Source organism: Pseudorasbora parva, chromosome 20 (genome assembly GCF_024679245.1).
Source record: "Pseudorasbora parva isolate DD20220531a chromosome 20, ASM2467924v1, whole genome shotgun sequence".
Taxonomy (NCBI): domain Eukaryota; kingdom Metazoa; phylum Chordata; class Actinopteri; order Cypriniformes; family Gobionidae; genus Pseudorasbora; species Pseudorasbora parva.
This window is the reverse complement of record NC_090191.1, coordinates 6,579,347-6,603,672: the sequence shown is the minus strand read 5'-3', so window position 1 is coordinate 6,603,672 and position 24,326 is coordinate 6,579,347. Positions and strand designations below refer to the sequence as shown.

General features: G+C 41.2%; 1 protein-coding gene across 2 annotated transcripts in view; it reads left to right on the top strand.

Annotated features, from left to right (window-relative positions):
• Window positions 1-1,369: 1,369 nt before the first annotated feature.
• The window catches only part of LOC137049215 (NACHT, LRR and PYD domains-containing protein 12-like), a 59,115-nt gene continuing 36,158 nt past the window's right edge, over window positions 1,370-24,326 (top strand). For both annotated transcript variants that reach the window (XM_067427680.1, XM_067427681.1), the window contains exons 1-5: window positions 1,370-1,458; window positions 19,770-19,882; window positions 20,049-20,210; window positions 20,291-20,398; window positions 23,004-23,033. In XM_067427680.1, coding sequence (XP_067283781.1) covers window positions 20,153-20,210; window positions 20,291-20,398; window positions 23,004-23,033 — 196 coding nt within the window. In that variant the 5' untranslated portion in view covers window positions 1,370-1,458; window positions 19,770-19,882; window positions 20,049-20,152. The remainder of the gene's footprint in view (window positions 1,459-19,769; window positions 19,883-20,048; window positions 20,211-20,290; window positions 20,399-23,003; window positions 23,034-24,326) is intronic.

Genomic DNA, 24,326 nt, shown 5'->3' with positions numbered 1-24,326 from the left:
TGTGACTTGCGCCCTTTTGGGCTCGTTGTAGACAAGAAATGCCACAGTATAACTGAAAGCTTAATTTTAAAATTTATTAGGATATAAAAAATAACTTTATTTTATGAACCATATCAAATTATAATGTAATTATTTTCTATTCTAATAATGTCACTATTATAAAGGCTAACCCAAATTTTTATTTTATTGCTGAAATTTTGTGACTTTGGTGCTCCGAACCACTGATTTGAAAGTATACTCACATGAACTATTTTAAATACATCTTTAGTAATTTTCTGGATCTTTGCTGGCAATGAAGGCCTCACTGAGCCATCAGATTTGATCAAAAATATCTTCATCCGTGTTCTGAAGATGAACAAAGGTTTTACAGGCGTACACCAACATGAGTATAAATTACATTATTTTCATTTTTGTGTGAACTAAACCTTTAAAACAATCTTCACATAAACCCATTATAGTAAATGTACTTACCTGTGGCCTTTTTTCTAACAGATAGGAAATATACCAACGCGATCACATGGTAATGCGTAAAAATAGTACAAGGCCAGTCGTGCAATCGATAGTCAATAGTGCAATCTTGTGGAATGTACACGGCAAAATTAGTTTTGGCATGCATATGCTACGTGTATATGACACGCTCTTAGATAGGATGGGGGTGGTTGTTTCGTACATATATGGGGACACATATGGGGACACCACACTGACAAAGAGCACCGTCCTTCAGATAAGACGTTAAACCGAGGTCCTGACTCTCTGTGGTAATTAAAAATCCCAGGATGTCCTTCGATAAAGAGTAGGGGTGTAACCCCAGCATCCTGGCCAAATTTGCCCATCGGCCCCTGTCCATCATGGCCCCCTAATCATCCCCATATAATGATTGGCTGGTGTGTGGTGGGCGTTCTGCCGCAATATGGCTGCCGTCGCATCATCCAAGTAGATGCTGCACATTGGTGGTGGTTCTATATGTAAAGCGCTTTTTGAGTGTCTAGAAAAGCTCTATATAAATGTAATGAATTATTATTATTATATAATATGCCATAAAATTGCGTATCATATGCACACAAAAAACCACGTACCATATGCACGCCAAAACTCATATTGGCGTATACATTCGACAAAATTGCACACTTGTACTATTTATATTTGCATTTTCGTGAGATCGGGCTGAATATACAGAAACTGAATAAAGTTATCAAAGTCTGCACTGCACTAATACATTAAGATTAATCCTCATTAATAGATAAGAAAACATACATTGACGTACCTGACACACATTGTCTAAAACACATTCTCACAAACTTCTACAAATATTCAGTATCTGAGAACGAGTCTCTCTGAACAACCAACCAGATCAGAGACGTGTGCTGACATGTGCTGCCTCTAACCTAAAAACGTTTCAGAGTCTTCAACACGACAGTTCAGAGCAACGCAAAGCAACCTCTACAAATGTGATTTGAGGTGAGTGTTTCTTCTTTATTCAGAGTTTTATCATCGTCTTATGATGTGTCATTGGTGCTTCTGAGACTTTAATGCTGTGCTGAAGTCATTTTGATGATTTTATTTAAACCTCTTTATGTCATGATCTGACAGATGACCAAGTGTGTGTTTGAAAGTGAATCACTGAAGGCTGCACAAATCACTGTTTTATCATTTTACTGTTTGTCACGTTATGGTTGAATTAATAAAACACACAATGAAGAACTCAAACAAAGAGGGCATTACAACCATGTAAAGATGACGTAGAACATTGACCAGAGGTAACTAAGAATCAGAATGAGCTTTATTTGCCAAGTGTGCGCAAACACACAAGGGATTTGGGCAACACATTAGAATAATGATCCGTCATTAGTTAGTAACTGTGCAGGAAGTAATGCAGGACTAATGAGTAATACTACATTAACACTTCAGCTACTACTATTGAGTATATTACTACTATTTAGTATAACTCTGGGCTAAACACCATAAGAGTACTGGATTATGAGTCATGACAAAGAGTAATGATTGGCATGCTAGCTATTTAAAGGGATAGTTCACTTAAAAAATGAAAATTCTGTCATCCTTTACAAAAATTCTATGGAAGTTAATGGCTCCAGTTAACTGTTTGGTTACTGACATTCTTCAAAATATCTTCCCTTGTGTCCAGCTGAAGAAAGAAATTCATATAGGTTTGAAACAACTTGAGGGTGAGTAAAAGATGACAGAATTTTTATTTTAAAGTGAACTATCCCTTTAAGGTAGAGATAGCCTGGGGAAAGTTACTGTTTTCATGCCAAAATGTTCTAGTGCACAGAGATGAAACCGCTCCAGGTGGAGCCTAAGAGAGGGAAGAAGGAGTCATGGCTGAGCTGACTGGTTGATGGGCTGAGGACAAGTGTGAGATTGGACAATAGAATAATAATGATTTATGAGGCGACATACTCTGTGCTCCCACACATGGGCTGAAAAGCGTAGAGACATTTATCTGAAGTAAACGAACCCTGAAAAATCTTCTCTGAGACATAAGCCGTCTTTCTGGGAACCCATCCAGCTGTAAACATGCGTGTGTGTGTGTGCATGCATTTTTCTTTTTTTTCTTTTTTCTTTTTTTAAATAGTCCTGGTTAAACTGGTTTGATGTTTTGTTGGTTCAATGTTTTGGCAGTTGTTTCAAATGATTAACTGTAAAAAAGTAAATAAATATCAGAAGCAGTTCTGAATATCAGAACATATTCATTTATTCTACACATTTTTCCCATTTTACTGTCCATCATGTTTCACATACAATGAAAAACTGCAAAAACATTCAAATGCTTTTTATCTGCAGTACTTCAGTTAGAGATGGGGCCAAGATCAAGATCTGCCAATTGCCAATCACTACCAATCACAGAATGGGAATGGGAAACTATATTATTGCAGAGTTTGCAACATTTGTAGAAATGAAACTAACTCTAAATTAACTATATTGAGAAAAAAAACTGTAGAAATAGGCTAGAGTCAAGATCTTGAAGAACCACCAATTGTTAATTTTAGAAAATGAGATAATTGAAGGCTACTGTAGGCCATCTTTCCCAAATAAGGCAGAGTAACATGAAATTATTCCAAACAAAGAGGGGTTAGGCAGACCAACACACATCAGATCAGCTAAATGGGATGTAGCCTCTTAAAACACTGATTACATTTAATAATTAGCAGCTATATGTAAAACGTGTTACACCAGGGATAAAACTATGGCAAGTTTTTTTCCTGTTATTATTGTGAACATCTGATGTAGTTAAGGAACCAACTACATCAGATCCAAAAAAATAAAATAATGTAAGCTATCACTGTTAATTATTTCCCTGTTAAATAATAGGAAATTACAGGCAGCAGGGTTACCATTATTTTCCTGTTATATAAACAGTTTTTTTTTTTTTTTTTTTTTTTTTTTTTTACAGTGCATGCACTCCCCGTAATGTTTTTCAACAGGAATTTACAGGAAACAACTGGCAGCAGTGTTACCATTATTTTCCTGTTAAATCACAGACATATTTCATTTTATAAAATATTTAAAATATGAATCACAATATAACATTTTGTTTCCATTAAATATTGTTAATTAGGGTTAGCATATAATGTGAACTGATTGTTATAGACATATTCTAACTTGAGTTAATACAAGAATATGCATAATCCATCAGATAACACTTAAGTGAAAAAGTGAAAAACTAATAATACTTTGAAATTAACTTTTTTTTTATTGTAATACAAACACTGAAAGGTAAATTCTTACAAATGTAGGCACACATGGATCAGACCAATCACAGAAATATACATTTCATGTTCATTGCTGATATGTCTGGTCGGAAAATACGGAAAATAGCAACTGTGTCTAGTAAAGACACTTGCATTGGGCTTTGCGGTTAGTCAGTGCAAGATAAGGCCCTAAACCTCAACATTTAATGTTCCCTAAACTGCTAAAATTCAGCTAAAAAGACTCAAACCAAGGATATACACTGACTCCTGGTCACATAAAAATGTTACACATAGACTCAAATAGAAACAATATCTCATTTTCTAATGTTCATGGCCTAAAAAGTAGCAAATATATTTTTAAACAAAATACATTGTTTATTATAACAAAATACTGAACCTCAACACTTAGTGTTACCTAAACCACTAAAATTCAACACGTATGAATACATTCAAACCGATAGTTAACACTGAAAGGAAAACTCCACCGTTTTTAGAGATAGGGCTTATTTAACTTCTTTCCTACATTTAGATATGTGGACAAATGCATTTTTGTCTCAGTGCATGCATTGTTTTAGTTTGGCAGGGTCGCCACTAGCTTAGCTTAGCATAATGAATGGAATCCTATGTTGCCAGCTAGCACGTCTCGATTAAAAGTGAACCAAAAAAAAAAACCCCACCTAATTACTTCTTGTGGCCTGTGTATTCACAACGAGTACAAATAGCGGTGCAGATTAAGACAAGGCGATTTTGGCAGATATTGACTAGGGACTATATTATGGGGAAGCACAGGGGAAGCAGAGATATCACACAACACATTGTGATCACTCAACAGCCGGAGGACGTGAGGATGAGAGCCGTGATATCTCTTCCCCATAATATAGTCCCAAGTCAATATCTGCCTAGGAAATCGCCTAGTCTTAATCTGCATCACTATTTGTACTCGTTGTGAATACGCAGGCCACAAGAAGTAATTCGTTTTTTTTAAATTTCTTATCAGTTTTACTCCGGACATGCTAGCTGGCGACATAGGATTCCATTCATTATGCTAAGATAAGCTAGCGGGGACCCTGCCAAACTTAAACAATGCATGCACTGACAATGCATGAGACAAAAATGCATTTGCCCAGTGTGATAAAGTTTGTGTGTGGGAAGGAAGAGGACAAGGGGTCGGCTTGACTGCTGACACTTTTATTCAAAATAATAACTCAATATTTGTACACTCTCAGCGAGTGTCTATTTCTCTCCATCACTTCTGGATTCCGGTTCAAAATCCGCTTCCGGTACAAAGTGCTCAGTGTCCTCAGTGTCAGCGTGTAGCGTCAGCAGTCCCTCTCTCTCTCCTCTGCTTCTGATTCCACAGGTGTTTTATCCTCTCCCCACGCCCATTACTGGAACAAGATACAGGTGTTATCAATCTGCGTCCAACCCACTCACTTACCGCTCGTCCCACGGCTCTCTCTCCCGCTGCAGACCTCGCTGAACCACGCCCCCCTTGCCACATACCCCCACCGCCCGACTCAGGCCGGGGAGCTGTCCGGCCTGCAGGTAGTAGCGGAGGGTGAGAACGGCCCACCTGATGGCAAGGCACTCTTTTTCGATGGTGCTGTACTTAGCCTCTCTCTTAGAGAGCTTGCGGCTAATGTACAGCACCGGCCGCTCTCCCCCCTCCACCTCCTGGGCCAGGACTGCGCCCAACCCTCTGTCTGACGCGTCAGTCTGCAACAAAAAAGGGAGAGAAAAGTCAGGGGAGTGTAAAAGCGGCCCGCCACACAGAGCAGCCTTAACTCGGGTGAAGGCCTGCTGGCACGGCTCCGTCCACTGGACCGTATCTGGTAGCCCCTTTCTAGTAAGATCAGTCAAAGGGCTGGTGAGGTCCGAATAATTGGGTATAAACCGCCTATAATATCCCGCCAGCCCCAAGAACTGCCTTACCTCCTTTTTGGTCTTAGGTCTCGGACAGGTCGCAATTGCGGCAGTCTTATCAATTTGGGGATGCACCTGCCCATGACCCAAGTGGAAGCCCAGATACCTTACTTCCACCCGCCCAATCGCACACTTCTTCGGATTGGCCGTGAGCCCCGCTCCTCTCAGCGACCTCAGGACCGCCCTGACCTGCTGCATGTGCCACTGCCAATCGTGACTGTAAATCACGATATCATCCAGATAGGCAGCAGCATATGCGGCATGTGGGCGCAAAATCCTGTCCATGAGGCGCTGAAAAGTAGTGAAAATCTGTCTTTTCTTTGGACAATGGAGACAAGGGGATCTGCCAATAGCCCTTTGTTAAGTCCAATGTCGAATAAAATCGTGCCGTGCCCAGCCGATCAAGCAACTCGTCAACCCGCGGCATTGGATATGCGTCGAATTTCGACACAGCATTCACCTTGCGATAGTCCACACAGAACCGGACTGAGCCGTCGGTTTTAGGAACCAAAACTATCGGGCTCGCCCAGTCACTGTTAGACTCCTCTATTACTCCCATGTCCAGCATCGCCCCTAATTCTACCTGAACCACCTTTTTCTTGTGTTCAGGTAAACGATACGGCCGGCTGCGAACTACCACGCCCGGCTCGGTCTCAATATGGTGCTAAATTAAGTCAGTACGTCCCGGTAGGGGCGAGAACACGTCGTCAAACTCAGCCTGTAACTTAGATAAATCAGTGAGTTGGGACGGTGAGAGGTGATCTCCACCTGGGGCCAGCGCGACTGATTGTGCCTTGATGCTCGCCTCTGGCCCGAGATCATCCTCCCCCCCCCGATCACCGTTGCCAACAACACTGATTCGACCTCATTCCATTTTTTGAGGAGATTGAGGTGATAAATTTGACGAGCCCCGCTCCTATCGGCCCGTATCACTTCATAATCGAGATCCCCGACCTGTCGTTCGACCTCAAACGGCCCCCTGCCACTTTGACATTAATTTTGAGCTCGACGTAGGGAGTAATACGAGCACTTTCTCTCCCGGTGTGAATTTGCGTAGTTTAGTTCCCCTGTTATACGACCGGCTCTGGCGGTCCTGGGCTTGTAACAAATTCTCCCTGGATAGCCGCCCCAGTGTGTGGAGTTTTGTTCGCAAGTCCAGCACATATTGAATTTCATTTTTCGCCAAAGAAGGTCCCTCCTCCCAAGTTTCTCGCAGGACATCCAGCACCCCCCGCGGCTGGCGTCCGTAGAGAAGCTCAAAGGGGGAAAACCCCGTGGAGGCTTGCGGGACCTCCCGCACGGGGAATAAGAGGGGTTCTAACCACCTGTCCCCAATTTTTGGCGTCTTCCTGTACGAACTTACGGATCATGGTTTTAAGCGTGCGATTAAACCGTTCGACCAGGCCATCCGTTTGTGGGTGATAGACGCTTGTTCGAATGGATTTAATGCCCAGTAACCCTTACAGTTTGCGTAATGTACGTGACATAAACGCCGTGCCTTGATCAGTGAGGATTTCTTTCGGAACCCCAACCCGGGAGATGAGTCGAAACAGTGCGTCCGCAACACTCTTCGCCGAAATGTTGCGGAGGGCCACTGCTTCTGGATATCGTGTTGCGTAGTCCACGATTACTAACGCAAAACGATGTCCGCGTGCGGATCGCTCTAATGGCCCGATGAGGTCCATCCCAATTCTCTCGAAGGGGACCTGCATTAATGGGAGGGGGCGCAATGGCGCTTTTGGAGCGGCCAGTGGATTTACCAACTGACATTCCGGACAAGACGCGCAACACCTGCGCACTTTGTTATGAATGCCTGGCCAAAAAAATCGGGTCATGAGGCGATTCAGTGTGGCCGCCTGTCCCAAGTGGCCCGCCATTGGATTGGAGTGAGCCGCCCGGAAAAGCATTTCCCGGCGGCTCTTAGGAACTAATAATTGGGTTGTATCTACCTTTGTCCGAGTGTCTTGGGTCACTCGATTCAACCGGTCTTTTAGTATGGCGAAATAGGGATAGGTGACGGGCAAGGCGGGTTGGAGAGACTGGCCGTCGATAGAGCGGACCTGCTGAAAGGCGGGTCTCATCTTGTGACTGCTCCAGAGGGAAGTCATCGCGGTCCGAGAGAATCAGTCTCTCGATCCCGCTCGTTTCCTTTGAAGCCGTCCCCAAGGGTCCCGTCTCAGTCTCCCCAAGCTGCACTCGCGCCGTCCCTATCCTAGCCTTTTTTCCCCAAGCGGCATCCGCACATAACAACCCCAATAAAACCGTAAATGCGGGCCAATTCGTCCCTAAAATTAGCGGATGCCGGAGGTGAGGACTAACCGCCACCTCTACACTATGTTTTTCTCCCCTAAACTGAATCGTGATTGGGACAACCGGGTATTCCACCACATCCCCGTGCACACACCGCACCTTAACCACGCGGCTTGTATCCAATGCCCCAGGCTGCATCAGGCTTTGATGGATTGAGGCTTGGTTACATCCTGAATCCACCAAGGCCTGATATGTACCCCCCTTGATACTCACAGGAATTTGGTACTCTCCTGCTTGATCGGGGGTGGCCTGCAGGACGTCCGGAACCCGGATCATTGTCCCGATGTCCATCATCGGACACCGGTCCACAAAATGATCCGGGGGGGAGTGGGTTGGAGAATGGACGTGGAGAGGGGGTGGAACCAGAAGCATTATCCCCTCCCGCCCCCAACTCCCGAACTGCCCAGGGCCCATTCCGCCCCGGCCTCTGGGGGGAATGCGAGGAGGGCCCGGAGGGCGGGACCTAGGGAGAGGGACAGGGCGAGAGAGAGAGACAGAGGCGGGAGAGAGAGAGGAAGAAGTTAGTAGGGGGTCGCCGACCTCAGGGCACGCCACCATGTGGTCCTCCGCCAGGTTGATGGCCGTCTCCAGCCACGTGGGCCGGTGGCACTGGACCCACTCGGCTGTTTTCTTCGGAAGCCAAGCGATGAATTGCTCCAGCACCACCAGATCGACAATGTGGTCCACGTCGCTTCCGCCGGCCAATAGCCGGCGAGGAGTCCCGGAGCTGCTGGGCCATCGCGAATGGTCGGCCAGCCTCGCCCCAGTCCAGGGAGCGGAAGCAATGCCGATGCTATTCTGGTGACCGGCCGACCCGCTGAATGATGGCCCTCTTGAGATCATCGTACTCCAGGAGGTTCGCCACCGGCAGTTGTTGGTCAGCCACCTGGGCTTCTCCCGATAGTAATGGTATCAGGCGCACCGGCCACTGTGCCCGGGGCCACCCGCAGGCCTCCGCTGATTTTTGGAAAAGTTTGATGAAGGCCTCGGGATCATCTTGTGGCCCCATCTTATGCATGGGCACATGGACCGGTGCGCCGGTCTGCCCGGCGGCCTCGGCACGAGCCTCCCGGTCAAGCCAGCTCCGGAACCTCTCGCGGTCCTCCTGCTGGCCTTGGACGATCGCCGCGAACCGGCATTCTTGATCCGTCCGAAGGTCCAGCAGAGCTTGGTGTTGTTCGCGGTGGAGGACCGCGAGGGATGTGATGATGTCCTCAAATGGCGTGGCGGAAGACGTCTGCATGGCGGCGCCGTTATCCTACTTCCTCCCGGGTTTCGGCACCAGTGTGATAATGTTCGTGTGTGGGAAGGAAGAGGACAAGGGGTCGGCTTGACTGCTGACGCTTTTATTCAAAATAATAACTCAATATTTGTACACTCTCAGCGAGTGTCTATTTCTCCGTCACTTCCGGGTTCCGGTTCAACATCCGCTTCCGAGTCAACGTGCTCAGTGTCCTCAGTGTCAGCGTGTAGCGTCAGCAGTCCCTCTCTCTCTCCTCTGCTTCCGATTCCACAGGCGTTTTATCCTCTCCCCACGCCCATTACTGGAACAAGATACAGGTGTTATCAATCTGCGTCCAACCCACTCACTTAAGCCTAGTTCACACTGCCCGATTTTTGCCCCGATTTTGAGTCGCCGACAGGTTTTCCTAAATCGCCGACAAATGCCCGAGATCACAGGCAAATCGGTGCTCGTGCACGCGAGTGACAATCACGCAGTGTGAATAATCAAAGACGCGATCAGAGAGAGTCGCCGACGCCGGTGAGATATTTGGCATGCTAAATATCTGGACCTGTCGGCGATTCAAACCCCCGCTGTGTGAACTGCGTTCTGACTGAAAATTACATCGGCGGGGGGCGCTAGAGAGCACCACATGGAGTGGACGTAAATTTAGGGAGCTCCCTCAATAAGCCTCTATAAACTCGGATATTTTGACTATTTTCATTACGAAAGTTTGCTCAACAATATCTAACAGTGAGATGAAGAAGGCTAAACCCAAGAAAGGTGATTCACCAACCTGTGCAGGTGAAAAACTGGCCGAGAACACATCGTCATCTGAACACGAGACTGATCGCGATCGCAGCACGGACCCAGAATCAACAGCTATCCTCTCCGCAATTCAAACTATGAATAACAGTATGACTGACAGATTTAATTCGTTGGAAGCGACTCTATCGCAACTACAAACAGCGCTGTCTGATACCACGTCGCGTATCTCGGACCTTGAGAGTGTCAAAGCTGAGCACGAAAGCCGCATCTCTGCCCTTGAGGTCTCCTGTCAGGAAATCCTAGCAGCTAATAAGGCCCTACGCGCTAAAGTAGACGATCTCGAGGGCCGTTCCCGACGACAGAATATTAAAATTGTCGGCCTACCCGAGAACGTGGAATCCGGTCGTCCCACTGAGTTTGTGGAAAAATTCTTACCGAACCTCCTGGGAGCCGAGAACTTTCCTGAGGGGATTAAAGTTGACCGCGCGCATCGTACAGGGCCTTTTCCATCGAAAGGGGGGCGTCCGCGAATTTTGATCGCGAGGATACATCACTATCCGGTCAAGGAGATGATTCTGCGGCTCGCGCGACAACACTCGCCTCTGAAATATGATGGAATACAGATCTCTATATTCCCAGATCTCACAGCAGAGGTGCTTTCACAACGAAGGGCATTTGACGGAGTGAAAAAGAAGTTGAAGGATGCTGGTATCCGATATGGAATGCTGTTCCCCGCACGTCTGATGGTCACCCAGGGTACCATCAAGAAAATCTTCGGTTCAGTTTCGGAGGCTGAGGTTTTTGTGAACACCATTGAACAAGATCCTTCTTGATTTGCTGCTTAGGACTGTGTCTTTGATGCTGTTGACCATGACTGAAGGACTCAAATCATTGTTCCTTCTGTTTATTGACGGCCTTTTATATGAGGTTCTGAGTATGTTTTTGGCCAAGAGAGGAAGAAAAGGGTGAGAGAGAGGGGGAGAAGGAGAGAAGGAAAGAAGAAAATAGACAATAGACATAAACACAGACTGTTTGCTTCCTTCTTTTCCTTTTTTTTTTTTTTTCTTTTTTTTTTTTTCTTTTTTTTTTTTTTAATCTGTCCAGATTAGACAGGGTATACTTTGTTTACATTTAATATTTGAGACTTTCAAAATTTGTATGTGTATATGTGTGTATGTATATATATATATATATATATATATATATATATATATATATATATATATATATATATATGTATATATATGTGTGTATGTATGTATATATATATATATATATATATATATATATATTTTTTTTTTTTTTTTTTATTATTATTATTATTATTATTATTATTTTTCTTCTTATAATTGTTTTTTTTTTTTTTTCCCTTCTCTTTGTTACATTGGTTGGATGCTATATGCACTATAGGCCAGGTTTATTGAGCAATTCTTTTGTTAATTATTTAGCTGGAGGCTGTGGGGGTTTCCCTGGTTTCTCAGTTAGAGGTTACTTGGTAGGCAGGTTTTCTTCTTACTCCTTTTGCTGCCCTGCAGCTCCACTGTTCCTATGAGGGTTTTTTCCTGGCTTCGTTTGGGGAAGCTGAAGGATGGGGGTGGGTGGGTGGTTTTGTTTTTGTTTTGTGTTTTTCGTCTCATGTTTAGTGTCTGTATATCTCCTTCACCGATTAATATCCATTTAAATTCTCTTTGCAGCTGGCTTTACGCTAGATATTGTACTCCATGACTAGTAGTACAGGGCCATCACCTAAAGGTGGCAATGTTACTTTTGCCACCTGGAATGTCCGGGGATTAAATAACCAGATTAAGAGAGCTAAAGTTTTTTCCCATTTGAAGTCCATCCCTGCTGACATAATATTTTTACAAGAGACACATATTAGGCATTCGGAACAAAGACGACTGAGATGCAATTGGGTCTCACAAGTATTCCAATCTACTTTCTCATCTAAGGCTAGAGGAGTAGCTATTTTGTTTCGTAAATCAGTCCCTTTTAAACATATATCAACTATTAGCGACCCTAATGGCCGCTATTTAATTGTTTCTGGCCTACTTTCCTCATTTCATATCACACTGCTTAATGTGTACGGACCTAATTTTGATGATCCTGCTTTCTTCCGCAGAGTCTTTAATCTTTTACCAAATACTCTGAATACACACCTGATAATAGGCGGTGATTTTAACTTGGTGCTGGACCCTGCTCTAGATAGATTTCCTTCTCGCCCTGGCACACCCATGGCTAACTCTGCCATTGTTCTTACTGATTTGATTACTTCTCTTGATCTAGTTGATATATGGAGACTAAAATATCCTACAGACACGCAGTATACTTTTTTTTCACCAGTTCATAAATCATACTCCAGGATTGATTTCTTTCTAGTCGACTCCAAAATTATTCCCTGTGTAAAATCATTGAGGCATCACAATAGAATCATCTCTGATCATTCACCAGTGACAATATCTCTAGATCTCTTGGAAATTAAGCCCAGTTATAACTGGCGTTTCAATTCTACCCTGCTCTTGGATGTTACATTTTGTGAACAATTAACGAAGTTGCTTGACGAGTTCCTCAAATTTAATGATACAGGCGAGGTTTCAGATTCGACACTATGGGAAAGCCTAAAGGCTGTCTTGAGAGGGCATATTATTTCATACGAGTCCAGTCTAAAAAAGCAACGGGTTAAACGACTTTTAGAAATTGATAATTGTCTCACTCGTTTGGAGGATGCTTATAGAGACGCTGTAGACCCTGATGTTTTCAATGAAATTACAGCACTTAAATTGGAATATAACCTGATTATCTCGAATCAAGTTAATAACATGCTGTTAAAAGTCAAGCAAAAGCAGTTTGAACTTGGGGACAAACCAGACAAATTACTTTCTCGTCAGTTGAGGGGGCTACAAGCCACAAGAGCAATTCATAAAATCAAAAATAAGAATGGTGTTATTCTAACAAATACCAGGGAAATTAATGATACATTTAAAGAATTTTATGAAAAACTATACAAATCAAAGGGCTGTTCTGACCCCTCAGCATTAGCTAATTTTCTCCACTCATTATGTCTTCCAAAGTTGGAGTGCATAGACCAGACAGCACTGAATGCGGATATAACTGTAGAGGAAATTCTAGATGCTATTAAATCTTCCCCTAGTGGCAAGGCGCCTGGCCCAGACGGTTTTGGGATTGAATTTTATAAAAGATTTGCGCATGTGCTCTCTCCTTTGTTGTTGAGGATGTTTAATCATTCATTTGTTGAACACAAACTCCCTCAGTCCCTGTATGATGCAAATATTTCCCTAATTCTTAAAAAAGGTAAAGAAGAAACTGACCCTTCATCATATCGACCCATAGCTCTTTTGAACTCTGACCTTAAAATTTTTACAAAAATTTTGGCTACTAGATTAAATAACTGCATTGGGAAAATTATTCACCCTGACCAATCCGGTTTTATTCCTGGCCGCTTCTCCTTTTTCAATGTCAGGCGTTTAATGAATATTTTATATACCAAATTTGAATGTAAAACTAACGTTGCAATTCTTTCCCTAGACGCAGAAAAGGCGTTTGACCAAATTGAATGGGATTATATTTTAGCTGTGATTAGAGAATTTGATATGGGTGACTCCTTTGCCTCTTGGGTGAAGATGTTATACGCTCATCCCACGTCTTCGGTTCTTACTAATTTTAACAAGTCACCGCAATTCCAATTACACAGAGGCACTCGTCAGGGCTGCCCTCTCTCGCCCTTGCTCTTCGCGATTGCAATTGAACCTCTTGCCCTCGCAATTAAAAAGAACCCTTTTATTTTGCCTTTGAATTTAGGTAGAATTAATCACCAAATTTCCCTCTACGCAGATGATATTATTCTTTATCTTAGCAACCCAGAACAGTCTGTCCCACCCTTACTAGATCTTTTGGACACGTTCGGTAAACTTTCCGGTTACTCTGTGAATTGGCAAAAAAGTGAATTTTTAGCTGTGACGAACAATATTAATCCAAATTTTATACATACTCTACCTTTTAAAATTGCCATAAATAGTTTGAAATATCTTGGAGTTAATATACCTAAAAGCCCTAAGGATATATATAAGCTTAATTATTTAACTATGCTTGAAAATCTAAAGAACAATCTAAAATGCTGGAGGACCCTACCACTGTCAATGATGGGGCGTGTGAATGCTATTAAGATGGTGACATTACCTAGATTCCTGTATCTTTTTCAGAATCTTCCAATTTGTTTGCCCAAAAAGTTCTTCAAAACCTTAGATTCCATTGTGATGCCATTCGTCTGGGGCTTTAAAGCACATAGAATATCTAAAATCCACGTGTGCAAGCCTAGGATGCTGGGGGGTTTGGGTTTACCAAATTTCCAACATTACTACTGGGCTGCCAACTGTAGAGCCTTAACTTACTGGCAGGACCCACACCCAGACAGGCCTACAGCTGATATACCTTCATGGCTTATGATTGAACGGGGGGCTTCAAATTGGTCTCTGTCTTCATTACTTTTTGCCGCCTCTGAGACATTTAAAATCTCAGCAAGATCCCACTTTATGATTAACAATTCTCTTCGGATTTGGCTACAGATTGTGAAGACATATAAATTGCCAAATACCTCCTCTTTTGCTCCCGTCTGTCATAACCATGCCTTTAAACCTTCACTATTAGATCCGGTGTTCAAAGGTTGGGCTAGAAAAGGAATCCTTACCCTGAGAGATTTATTTATTGACAATAATTTCGCCACATTCACTCAACTAAAAGAGAAATATGACCTCCCCGCATCACACTTCTTCAGATACTTACAAATCAGAAATTATGTTCGTTCCTCACTGCCAAATTATGAAACATTATCAGCCGATAATGAAGTACATAAACTGCTTACTTGCATTCCCAACACCACAAAGTTAGTTACAAAATTTGTAGTTTTTTTCACAAGTCAACTAGATATTTCCACTAGCCGTTTGAAAAACGACTGGGAAGCGGATCTAGATATTCAGATCTCTGAGGAGGACTGGGGAAAATGTCTTAAAAACATATACACCTGTTCTATCAATGCTAGGCATCAACTTATTCAGTATAAGGTGTTGCATAGATTGCATTACTCTAGGGTTAAACTCAACACTTTCTATCCTATTATCTCTCCCCTCTGCAATAAGTGTGAATCCGCGGAGGGCTCTCTTGGTCATCTTTTCTGGACATGCCCAAAACTCTTTGAATTTTGGTCAGAAGTTTTTAAATTTCTTTCTGAAGCTTATTCGTGTGAGCTTCCAGTAGATCCTGCGACTGCAATTCTTGGCTGGTCAGCTTCCCTGCAGTGTCTTAATCATGGTTCTCGATTGCCTATACAGTATGGTATGATTATTGCCAAAAAAACTATACTTCGTGTTTGGAAGAAAAATTCCAAGCCATTATTCAAGATCTGGTTGTCAGAACTTTCCTCCACTCTGTATGTGGAAAGACTCAGATACAGTATCTCTGGTAAAATTGATACATTTGAAGCTTTTTGGAGTCCTCTTTTGAATCATCTGTTAAAAACCAAAAGTGATGAAACTATTTAATTTTAATCGAAAAATATTCTCTTTTTTTGTTGTCACTCCCCTTAAACTCTTTTGGTCTATTACAACATTTCTACCTCCATATCAAGTTGGACTAAAATCTTCCCCTGCTTGTGACTGGCACTGTCGTTAACTGCAAATGTGAATCTAACTGAAGGAGAGTTGTTATCGTTGTCTGTTGGGTTTCCTTTTTTCTTTTACTTTTTTTCTTTTTTGGTGTGTAGTGTTTGTTTCTGTCATGTGATTGTATTGTCCATATGTATGTAAATCTGAAAATACTACAATAAATATAATATAAAAAAAAAAAAAATTACATCGGCGATGGCCGACAGCCAATGAAAGAGTGAGATACAGGGCAGCAGGACGTTCAGGGAGGAGTTATAGAGCAGAATATCAGTATTTTAATAGATATATTTACAATTCTATCAAACAGAAACAAAGCCCAAACATTTGCACATCCAGCCACAGCAGCAGCACCTTACAAAATTGTTTATTTACCTCAAACTGTCTTTGCAGAACACAATCCTGACTCTCTCTGTCTCTCCAACAATTTCTTCCGCCATAATCTTTTTTCTTTTTCTCCTCAAATCAGCACAGATACAGTTTGAAGCAAATGTTGTGCAGTTTATCATTTTAAATAAAGTCTCGCGCGAGAACTCTGGTCTTACGCACGTGTGATCTCGCGTGGTTTACTCGGCACATCACACGTGTAGTTGGTAAACGTAGTTTGCGCACTGGAGAGCGAGAGAGTTGTCGGGGATTCTTCCTCCTGTACAGTCATGCAGTGTGAACTCCTCTGTCGTCAAACCATCGTGCAGTGTGAACACAGCAGTGACTGAATAATACCCCAGATAGTCATGCAGTGTGAATAGAGCAGTGACCCGACGAGTTTGAAAATCGTGCAGTCTGAACTAGGCTTTACCGCTCGTCCTGCGGCTCTCTCTCCCGCTGCAGACCTCGCTGAACCACGCCCCCCAAACGGATAACAATTTATGTATATTTCCTGCTTGTTATACAGGTAGGAAGAGCACAGGTACAATCTAAATGTATTATTATTATTATGGGTTTATGTGAGGAATCCCCCCCCCCCCTTTTTTTCTTTGTGAGGTGTGTCAGGTGTGTGTGTGTAAGATCACGGTCTCTTTGGAGAGCGTGCGAGTGTTGAGTGAACACTGAGAAGACTTAAAAATAAATGCAAATGATAAACTTTAGTGACGATTCGACACTGCTTCGATTGTGCAAGTGGCAAATCCTGTGTCAACTGTGCAGCTCGATTTTAGTTGCAGATGCGTTGCGCTGATCTGGAGCCATTTGAGCACTTTGAGAGTGAAAGAGAAAGAGTGCGCATGCAGTGATTCACTCGTGATTTCGAAGTTTGCGCTGTTTGTGAACTTACATCTCACAGAAAGTTTTCAAATAACTTCGTAAGTTATTTAATACAGACTATTTATTATTATTATATTTATTATATCAATCGTGTTTACAGTGGTCTAAAACAGTATTTGCGCAGCAAAATACGCTTTTGTGATTACAAGCGCCGTACAAAACACGCAAAATACATCAAGGACGGCGTTTTAGTGTGCCTAAAAAAGCGCCGATTTTTACACCGGTCAGCCTGCCATATGATGCCGTAAAAAAACTCTGCTTTGGTCGCACAGAGCGTGCGTTATTTACGGCATTTTGCCTGTAGTTTAATGAGCCACACCCAGCGATTTTCACAGCCAGTCATTTTAAACTGTTCTAACCCAATCCATGATGAACTGAGTCAGACTAGACAAGTTTAAGCCAAAGGAGTGCCTATGAATTGATAGGGTATATTTATCTACAATAGCCAATACTTCTTTGGATATTTTCATCTTTACTAACATTAAACATATTAAAGATCACAACTCGTTATCATACTTTAATGTAATTTGCTAAGATTTCATATTCAGCAATTATCCTACCCCCATGTATTCAACTTGTTACACACTTTTCACGTTAGAATAAATAACTGGACAAAGCTTTTGAGTAATTTTTCCAAAACGAGAAATCGTCACTAATATAAAATCAAATAAAATCAACTCAAAATTTATTTATATAGCACATTTAAAAACAACACAAGTTGACCAAAGTGCTTTACAGGCTCCACAGTTAAGTAGCGTTTAACAGACATCCATAGACACAAAGCATTCAATCCACATATAGCTAAGGACAACTGAAAGCAACGGAAAATAAATACGTCTTTAACATAGACTTAAAACCAGCGATGGAGTCACAGGACTTGATGTAAACCGGGAGACCATTCCAGAGCCTCGGTGCCGCCACCGCGAAGGCTCGATCTCCCTTTGTTTTTAGGCGAGATTTCCGAGCCTTTAACAATAAGCTTTGTGATGATCTTAGTGGTCTTGAGGTACAGTGATGCTGTAATAGCTCTGAGATGTAAACAGGAGCTTGTCCGTGTAAGCCTTTAAAAACCATTAAAAGGACCTTGTATTGGACCCTAAACTCCACAGGGAGCCAGTGCAAAGATGCCAGAACTGGAGAAATACTGGAGTATTTTCTAGTTCCAGTCATTTTAAAAGAATGAAAGAACCCGTCCCAGATAGTTTGTTAGTGTCTGACTCCAATAGCCTACCAAAATGATCGCTGGTTCATGTCCCGCTCTTTGCAGGCCTGGTTTGAAAGAGTGTAGCCTATTTGCTGAATATGATATAGGCTATTTTAGTTAGACCCTCACTCTAGAACTAATCCTTTAAAATAAATGATATTCAGAACAGAAAAAGAATGAAATTATATGGTTATGAAGCCAAAACGATTTTTTTAAAGCAGAAATGAAACAGAAACGTAAGTTATAGCCTACCTCTCTCATTTGTCACAAATCCAAAGTTTCCATATTCAAGATCTAAGCTATTTTTATGCTAAACTAAATTATTTAGCCTACAAGTTTTGTACTTCCAAACATGCGCAAAAAGCTTGGCATAACAGTGAACGACACAGATTGTACACAGACTATTTCAAATAGCATAACTTTTTATGCATTATGTTGACTGTTTTATATTTTGACAATGAACAGGCATTTCTTATACATCTACACTAGCTAAACACGGCACATTTAGATCCTAAACGGAAATCCAATACAATGCAAATTTGTGACGAATGTAGGGGTTTGCCATATCTATAAAATGTGGTGGCAGTGGCAGAGCCAGAGGGGTGTCCAGGGTGGCAATGGACATTTGACTGGCCACCCTGGGTGCCACCTTAAATTTAGATTTTACCTTTGGCTATTTCCCTTTCACGTCCTATTGAAAGAAGCATGTATTTTGACGTGCGGCGGCACAGCACATTGTTATTATTACCGTTCAATATTAAGAGAATATTAACGTTAGTTGCCAATCAGATGATTAATAGCCTAATTAAAGTTGTTCACAATCCTGCACCGCTATTAGTTTTCTATTAAACAACCCAATTTGTCTTCAAACGTTGTTAATGTATAATGACTTCACCCTTGGTTGGATGAGTGTGTATAGAGCTATTTTTTTTCTGTGTGAAGTCTGTTTTTATGGAAGGGATGTGTAACACAATAACCATATCGCGTTGTTCATTTTAAATGTGGATTTTGAGAATTATGGAATTATGAGAACGTCATACATAGAAAGCATGTCGTAATGTAACAAACCCACTTTATCCGCATTCAACGTGAAGGGTGCACGCATTTCAAACTACACTCACTTCTTCTGGAGGGGCAGCAGGAACACGAAGAGCTGGTACGTTACAGATCTTTATTCAGGAGCAGCTTCTTAGCAAAACCTGCTTTATACTGACCCTCGGTTATTAAGCAGTCTGGTGAGAAATGCTTCAGGGTTTGTGCAGACATAAAAGCATCGACGAAAACAAAACTCAGCCACTGCGTCTTCAGCGGTTCGGATTTAGGAACATCAGAATGACTGCTGTGTTCATTATTACACCCAAGAACAGAACACCACAATCGCTTAGATGCCCTTCTGCTCCAGCGTATCAACAATGGCGGACTGTGATGATGACAGCTTGAGCTTGCTCAGGGCGGGTCTGAGATGAAACGCTGCTGTCAATCAACAGTCGTGGGAGGGGCGTCTGACCATGTGACATCATTGTCCTCAAAGAACTGAATTTTCAACCATATTATAGGACGTAATGAGTAGTGTTTATAGTGTTGTTACGTACACAGTGCTACGTAGTTTTTTGTTTGTTATATGACCGTAAACGAAAGTTTTGTACATGTCGCATCAACATGTTGAAATTATATTGTTCGCCTATGCTATCTGACAGATCGCCGGAGGAAACAGGAAAGCCTGTGCCGACTTTGAGTGAGGTTTCAGCCGCTGCCATTATCCCTGTACCTGACACCGCAGCGAGTGGTGACGTGTCGGTGATACCTTTGGGTGAGTGTGATTCTGATGATGGGTTTGCACTTTGTAATATGTCAACTTGTGGCAGACTTGTGAATTCGGAAATTTTGAGAAATTTGCCAGCTAAGCTTGACAATCTACTCGAATCCCTGCAACAGGATATTACTCAGTTAATTCAAGAATTCCTTGTGCTGTTCAGTGATGTGCCAACCCAGACCCATGTGATACAGCATGATATTCAAGTGACGTGTGATCGTGCTATTAAGCAACATGCTTATCGAGTGAACAATACCAAACGGGACGATGGCATCTGCAGATCAGCATCGTGACACACTAGATGATCTGGAAGAAGACAAGAAAGGTAATGAAGGAAAGAATATCAGTAATGTTAAAGTTGTCATTTAGGAAATGTAATTAATCTCTGTCTCTGTTCCACTGGAGTCTGTGTTAATCTGAATGCTCAGGCGGGAGCGACTGTAAATTCTCCTGTACTCGCTGGAAACATCATCACAGGCTCCGTGATCTTCAACTACAACGCTGCAGGAAAAGGTACTGTCACTATAGCTGTGCTTCAGTGGTATAATGTAACACAGTAATAATACTCTGTTACAGTACTTGAGTATTTTTTGGAGAATCTATTTGAGGTCACAAGATTTCTGGTTACAAGGCATAAATCTTTATTCTGATTTCAAAATGCATGCTTTGACATTTGTAATACATACACTGACGTGTCTTGTCCACCTGCTGAGCTGATTATAATGAATCTACTATAATGAATATGAACCTAACTTTTTAATCAGCAGGAGAAATTCCTGACTTTAAAAGAATAACAATTTACATGCTTAGGACATTTGTGTTGTAAGAATATACAGATATAAAATGATATAAGCTTCAGAAAAACAGTGTCTCCTTTAGGTAGTACTTTCTCAGTAGAAGCTGTACTTTACTTGAGTTTTTATATTTCTTACTACACTATATTTCCTAAATATAATGTATACTTTAACTCTGATACATTTTTTCAAAGCATATCCGTTACTTACTACAATATAAAGTCGGAAGAACACAGACTACAAGCAAGCATGTGCTTGCTTGTTGATTTCATTGTCCGTTGCTGCACTGTAAAAAATATTTAAACAATAAGTTACCTAGTTGCCTGAAATTTTAGATAATACATTGAACATTTTTGAGAATCGACAGCCTTTAAACAAATATTATTAAAAGATTTTGTAAGCATATGGTATAATTGTGTGTGTTTTATTTGTGATCACACAGTGAAACATGCCAAATTGAGCTAATTTCATGATTTATCCCAACCCGATCACACATAAATGCGTATAAATAGTACGAGTGTGCAATGTCGTGGAATGTATTCGCCAAAACTCATTTTGGCGTGCATATGATACGCTGTTTTTCGCGTGCATATGATACGCACTTTATGGGGTATATATGACACGCTCTCTTCGGTAGGTTTAGGGTGGTGGGGTGGGGGGTTCTTATGTATAATACGCCATAAACTGCGTATCATATGCACGCGAAAAACAGCGTGGGATAGACACGGCAAAATGAGTTTTGGCGTATATATTCCACGACATTGCACACTCGTACTATTTATACGCATTTTCATGAGAATAGCCTGGATTTATCACATTTTTTATTATGGTTCAGACACAATCATATTTTGAGTTTCTATTTATTGAACCAATTTCCTTCATTGTATCAACTCAAATTTTTAATTTCAATAAACTACAAATTTTAAGGCAACCAGGTTACTTTTTAATTTAAACCAACAAAACATTTTTACAGTGTGTAGCGGCTGACACTTGAGGCTTTGTGCTGCACAGAGCAGATACTTCAAAAACAGATTTAAATTATAGACAACAAACTGGTGTGCTATACACTACAGTTTTTGTTATAATTCTGTTCTGGGTTTTTTTCGTTTCTTTCATATCTATATTAGATCTCATTAGTTGCTATGTTGTCTGATTAGTTAATGTCTGCCCAGCTGTTCCTGTTTAGCGTCCTCGTTTACTATGTATTTATTCATCTCGTTCTGGTCAGTTCTCGTCGGTTATTGATTGTGTGAATGTAGTTGTGAACCTTCTCAGTTTGTTATTTTGATTAAATACTTTGCATCTATCAATGTCTCCGTTATCGTGTGCTTTCTAAGCCATAAACCGGTGACAGTTTTCCTATCACAATAAAGTAATTAATCTGTTGACTAGATGCTACATTAATGCTGTCAAAACTGAGAGGATGCCAACATTAGTTCCTCAAGCTGTTAAAACAATGTGACAAAAACACAAGCAAGCCAGATCTAAATGTTTAATGTCATGTTTTTTTACCATCTATTTGCATTAGTTTATATCCAGTGGGATGTATAAAGCTTGTGACATGAGAACGCAAACTGCATCGTCATGCAGCCGACAGAAACATAAATCAGCAATGCATTCAATCAAAGTCCCTTTATATAAAGTCTTTGATTCGATTTCAGTTTTATCGTCACTATAACATATTTTGATTAGATGACCATTAACTGTTCTAAAATAGTATACATATATACTTTCTAATTTCAATGCTCCCTCTCAATCGTCTATGGTCTGCATCTGCGTAGCTGTGGGAAGAATCGCCACATGGACAGTCCCAAATCTTCAGTCTTTATTGAGCAGTTTACACAATTCATACTTAGAAAAAAGTGACACCCCAATCCCAGATGTTGCCTTCAGTGGGCATGCAAATATAAAACCATAGAAGGAATCATGACAACAAATGTGACGTAGGCAGGTGAAGACAAAACTTAAGTCCAAAATAACGTGAATGTGACAGAATAATTTCACAGTTGGAAATATATAACTTTGAACAAAGAAAAACAGGAACAAGCTGGCTAGAAATAAAAGAAAAAGAAACATAAGTGGTTTTCACTGCAGTTATGGAAAAATACAATTCATACATATTCTCTATGGTGACTGAACATAATGAAGTTAATGGTGACTTTTATTACACTCAAGAGAATTAAAGGGAGGGCTGTATTAAGGCCGCTATATCTCACTATTCATTTTATGGTCACGTTTTTCATAGGCAAACATGCTTTAGCTTCAGTATTTTCTTTTGTGTTTCTGTATATGGTTCTCATTTGTTTCTCTCTCCTCTCTCCCAGAGACAGCAGAGGAACTCACAGAAGAGCAAGGTACATTCACAACAGTGTTGACACCAATAGACATGAGCGCCAGGTTTTCAGCTTTTGTTCTATTACTGTTGGTCTGTTTATATTCACCCGTTATCTTCATTCACTTTTTATCAGGAACGTGATCTGGTAATTGCTCAGTGTCAGTCTGTACTAGTCTGTTTAAAGTGTTTCAAAAGTGATTTAAACAGGTGGGAAGTATTTTGAATTTGGACACCAGTCCAGTGGCCTAATGTACAGAATTCATGGGCATTAATATTAGAACGGAGGTTAACAGTGAGCAGTAAACCTTACATACAAGAACTAGAGCATTCACTGCCAATTGTTCCTCCAACCATGTCCTCTGTACTGAGTTTACAAATTAGGCTTAAAAAATTATGCTTGGATGACAATTCGGATTATAATGTTTAATAATATTTCCTTTCATGAGTGTAATATATTTATCAAGATGTAGTGAATTAAATGGAAGATCTGAGGCCTTGTGTCTGCCCATATGGAAATGCAATATATGTGTTCCTATATCGCAAGTGACACAGTCATATATGCTAAATGTAAGACAATATATTACTATCACATTAATACAGTCTTGGTCAAAATTGTTGGCACCCCTGGTAAATATGATCAAATATTGCTGTACATTTTTTTTATAAAAAAAAAATCAATCTTTTGATCTTTTATTTAAAAAAAAAATCACAAAAATCGAACCTTTCATTAAAGTAAAATAATTGAAAATGGGGGGTAAATCACATTATGAAATAAATGCTTTTCTCCAAAACATGTTGGCCACAATTGTTGGTACCTTTTTATTAAATACTTTTTGCAACCTCCTTTTCCCAAGATAACAGCTCTGAGTCTTCTTCTATAATGCCTGAGGAGTTTGGAGAACACCTGAATAGAGATCAGAGACCATTCCTCCACACTGAATCTCTCCAGATCCTTCAGATTCCCAGATCCATGTTGGTGCTTCTTATCTTCAGTTCAGCCACACATCTTCCATGGGGTTTAGGTCAGGAAACTGGAATGGTCATGGCAGAAGCTTCATTTTGTGCTCAGTGACACATTTGTGTGTTGATTTTGATGTTTGTTTTGGATCGTTGTCCTGATGGGAGATCCAACCACGGTCCATTCTAAGATTTCTAGCAGAATCCATCAGGTTTTGATTTTTTATCTTTTGGTATTTGCTAGAATCCATGATACCATGTATCTGAACAAGATGTCCAGGACCTCCAGCAAAAAAATACATGACTTTCCAGTCGTGACAACTGAATATGCTGGAGTTTGTTTATGGATCAGCGA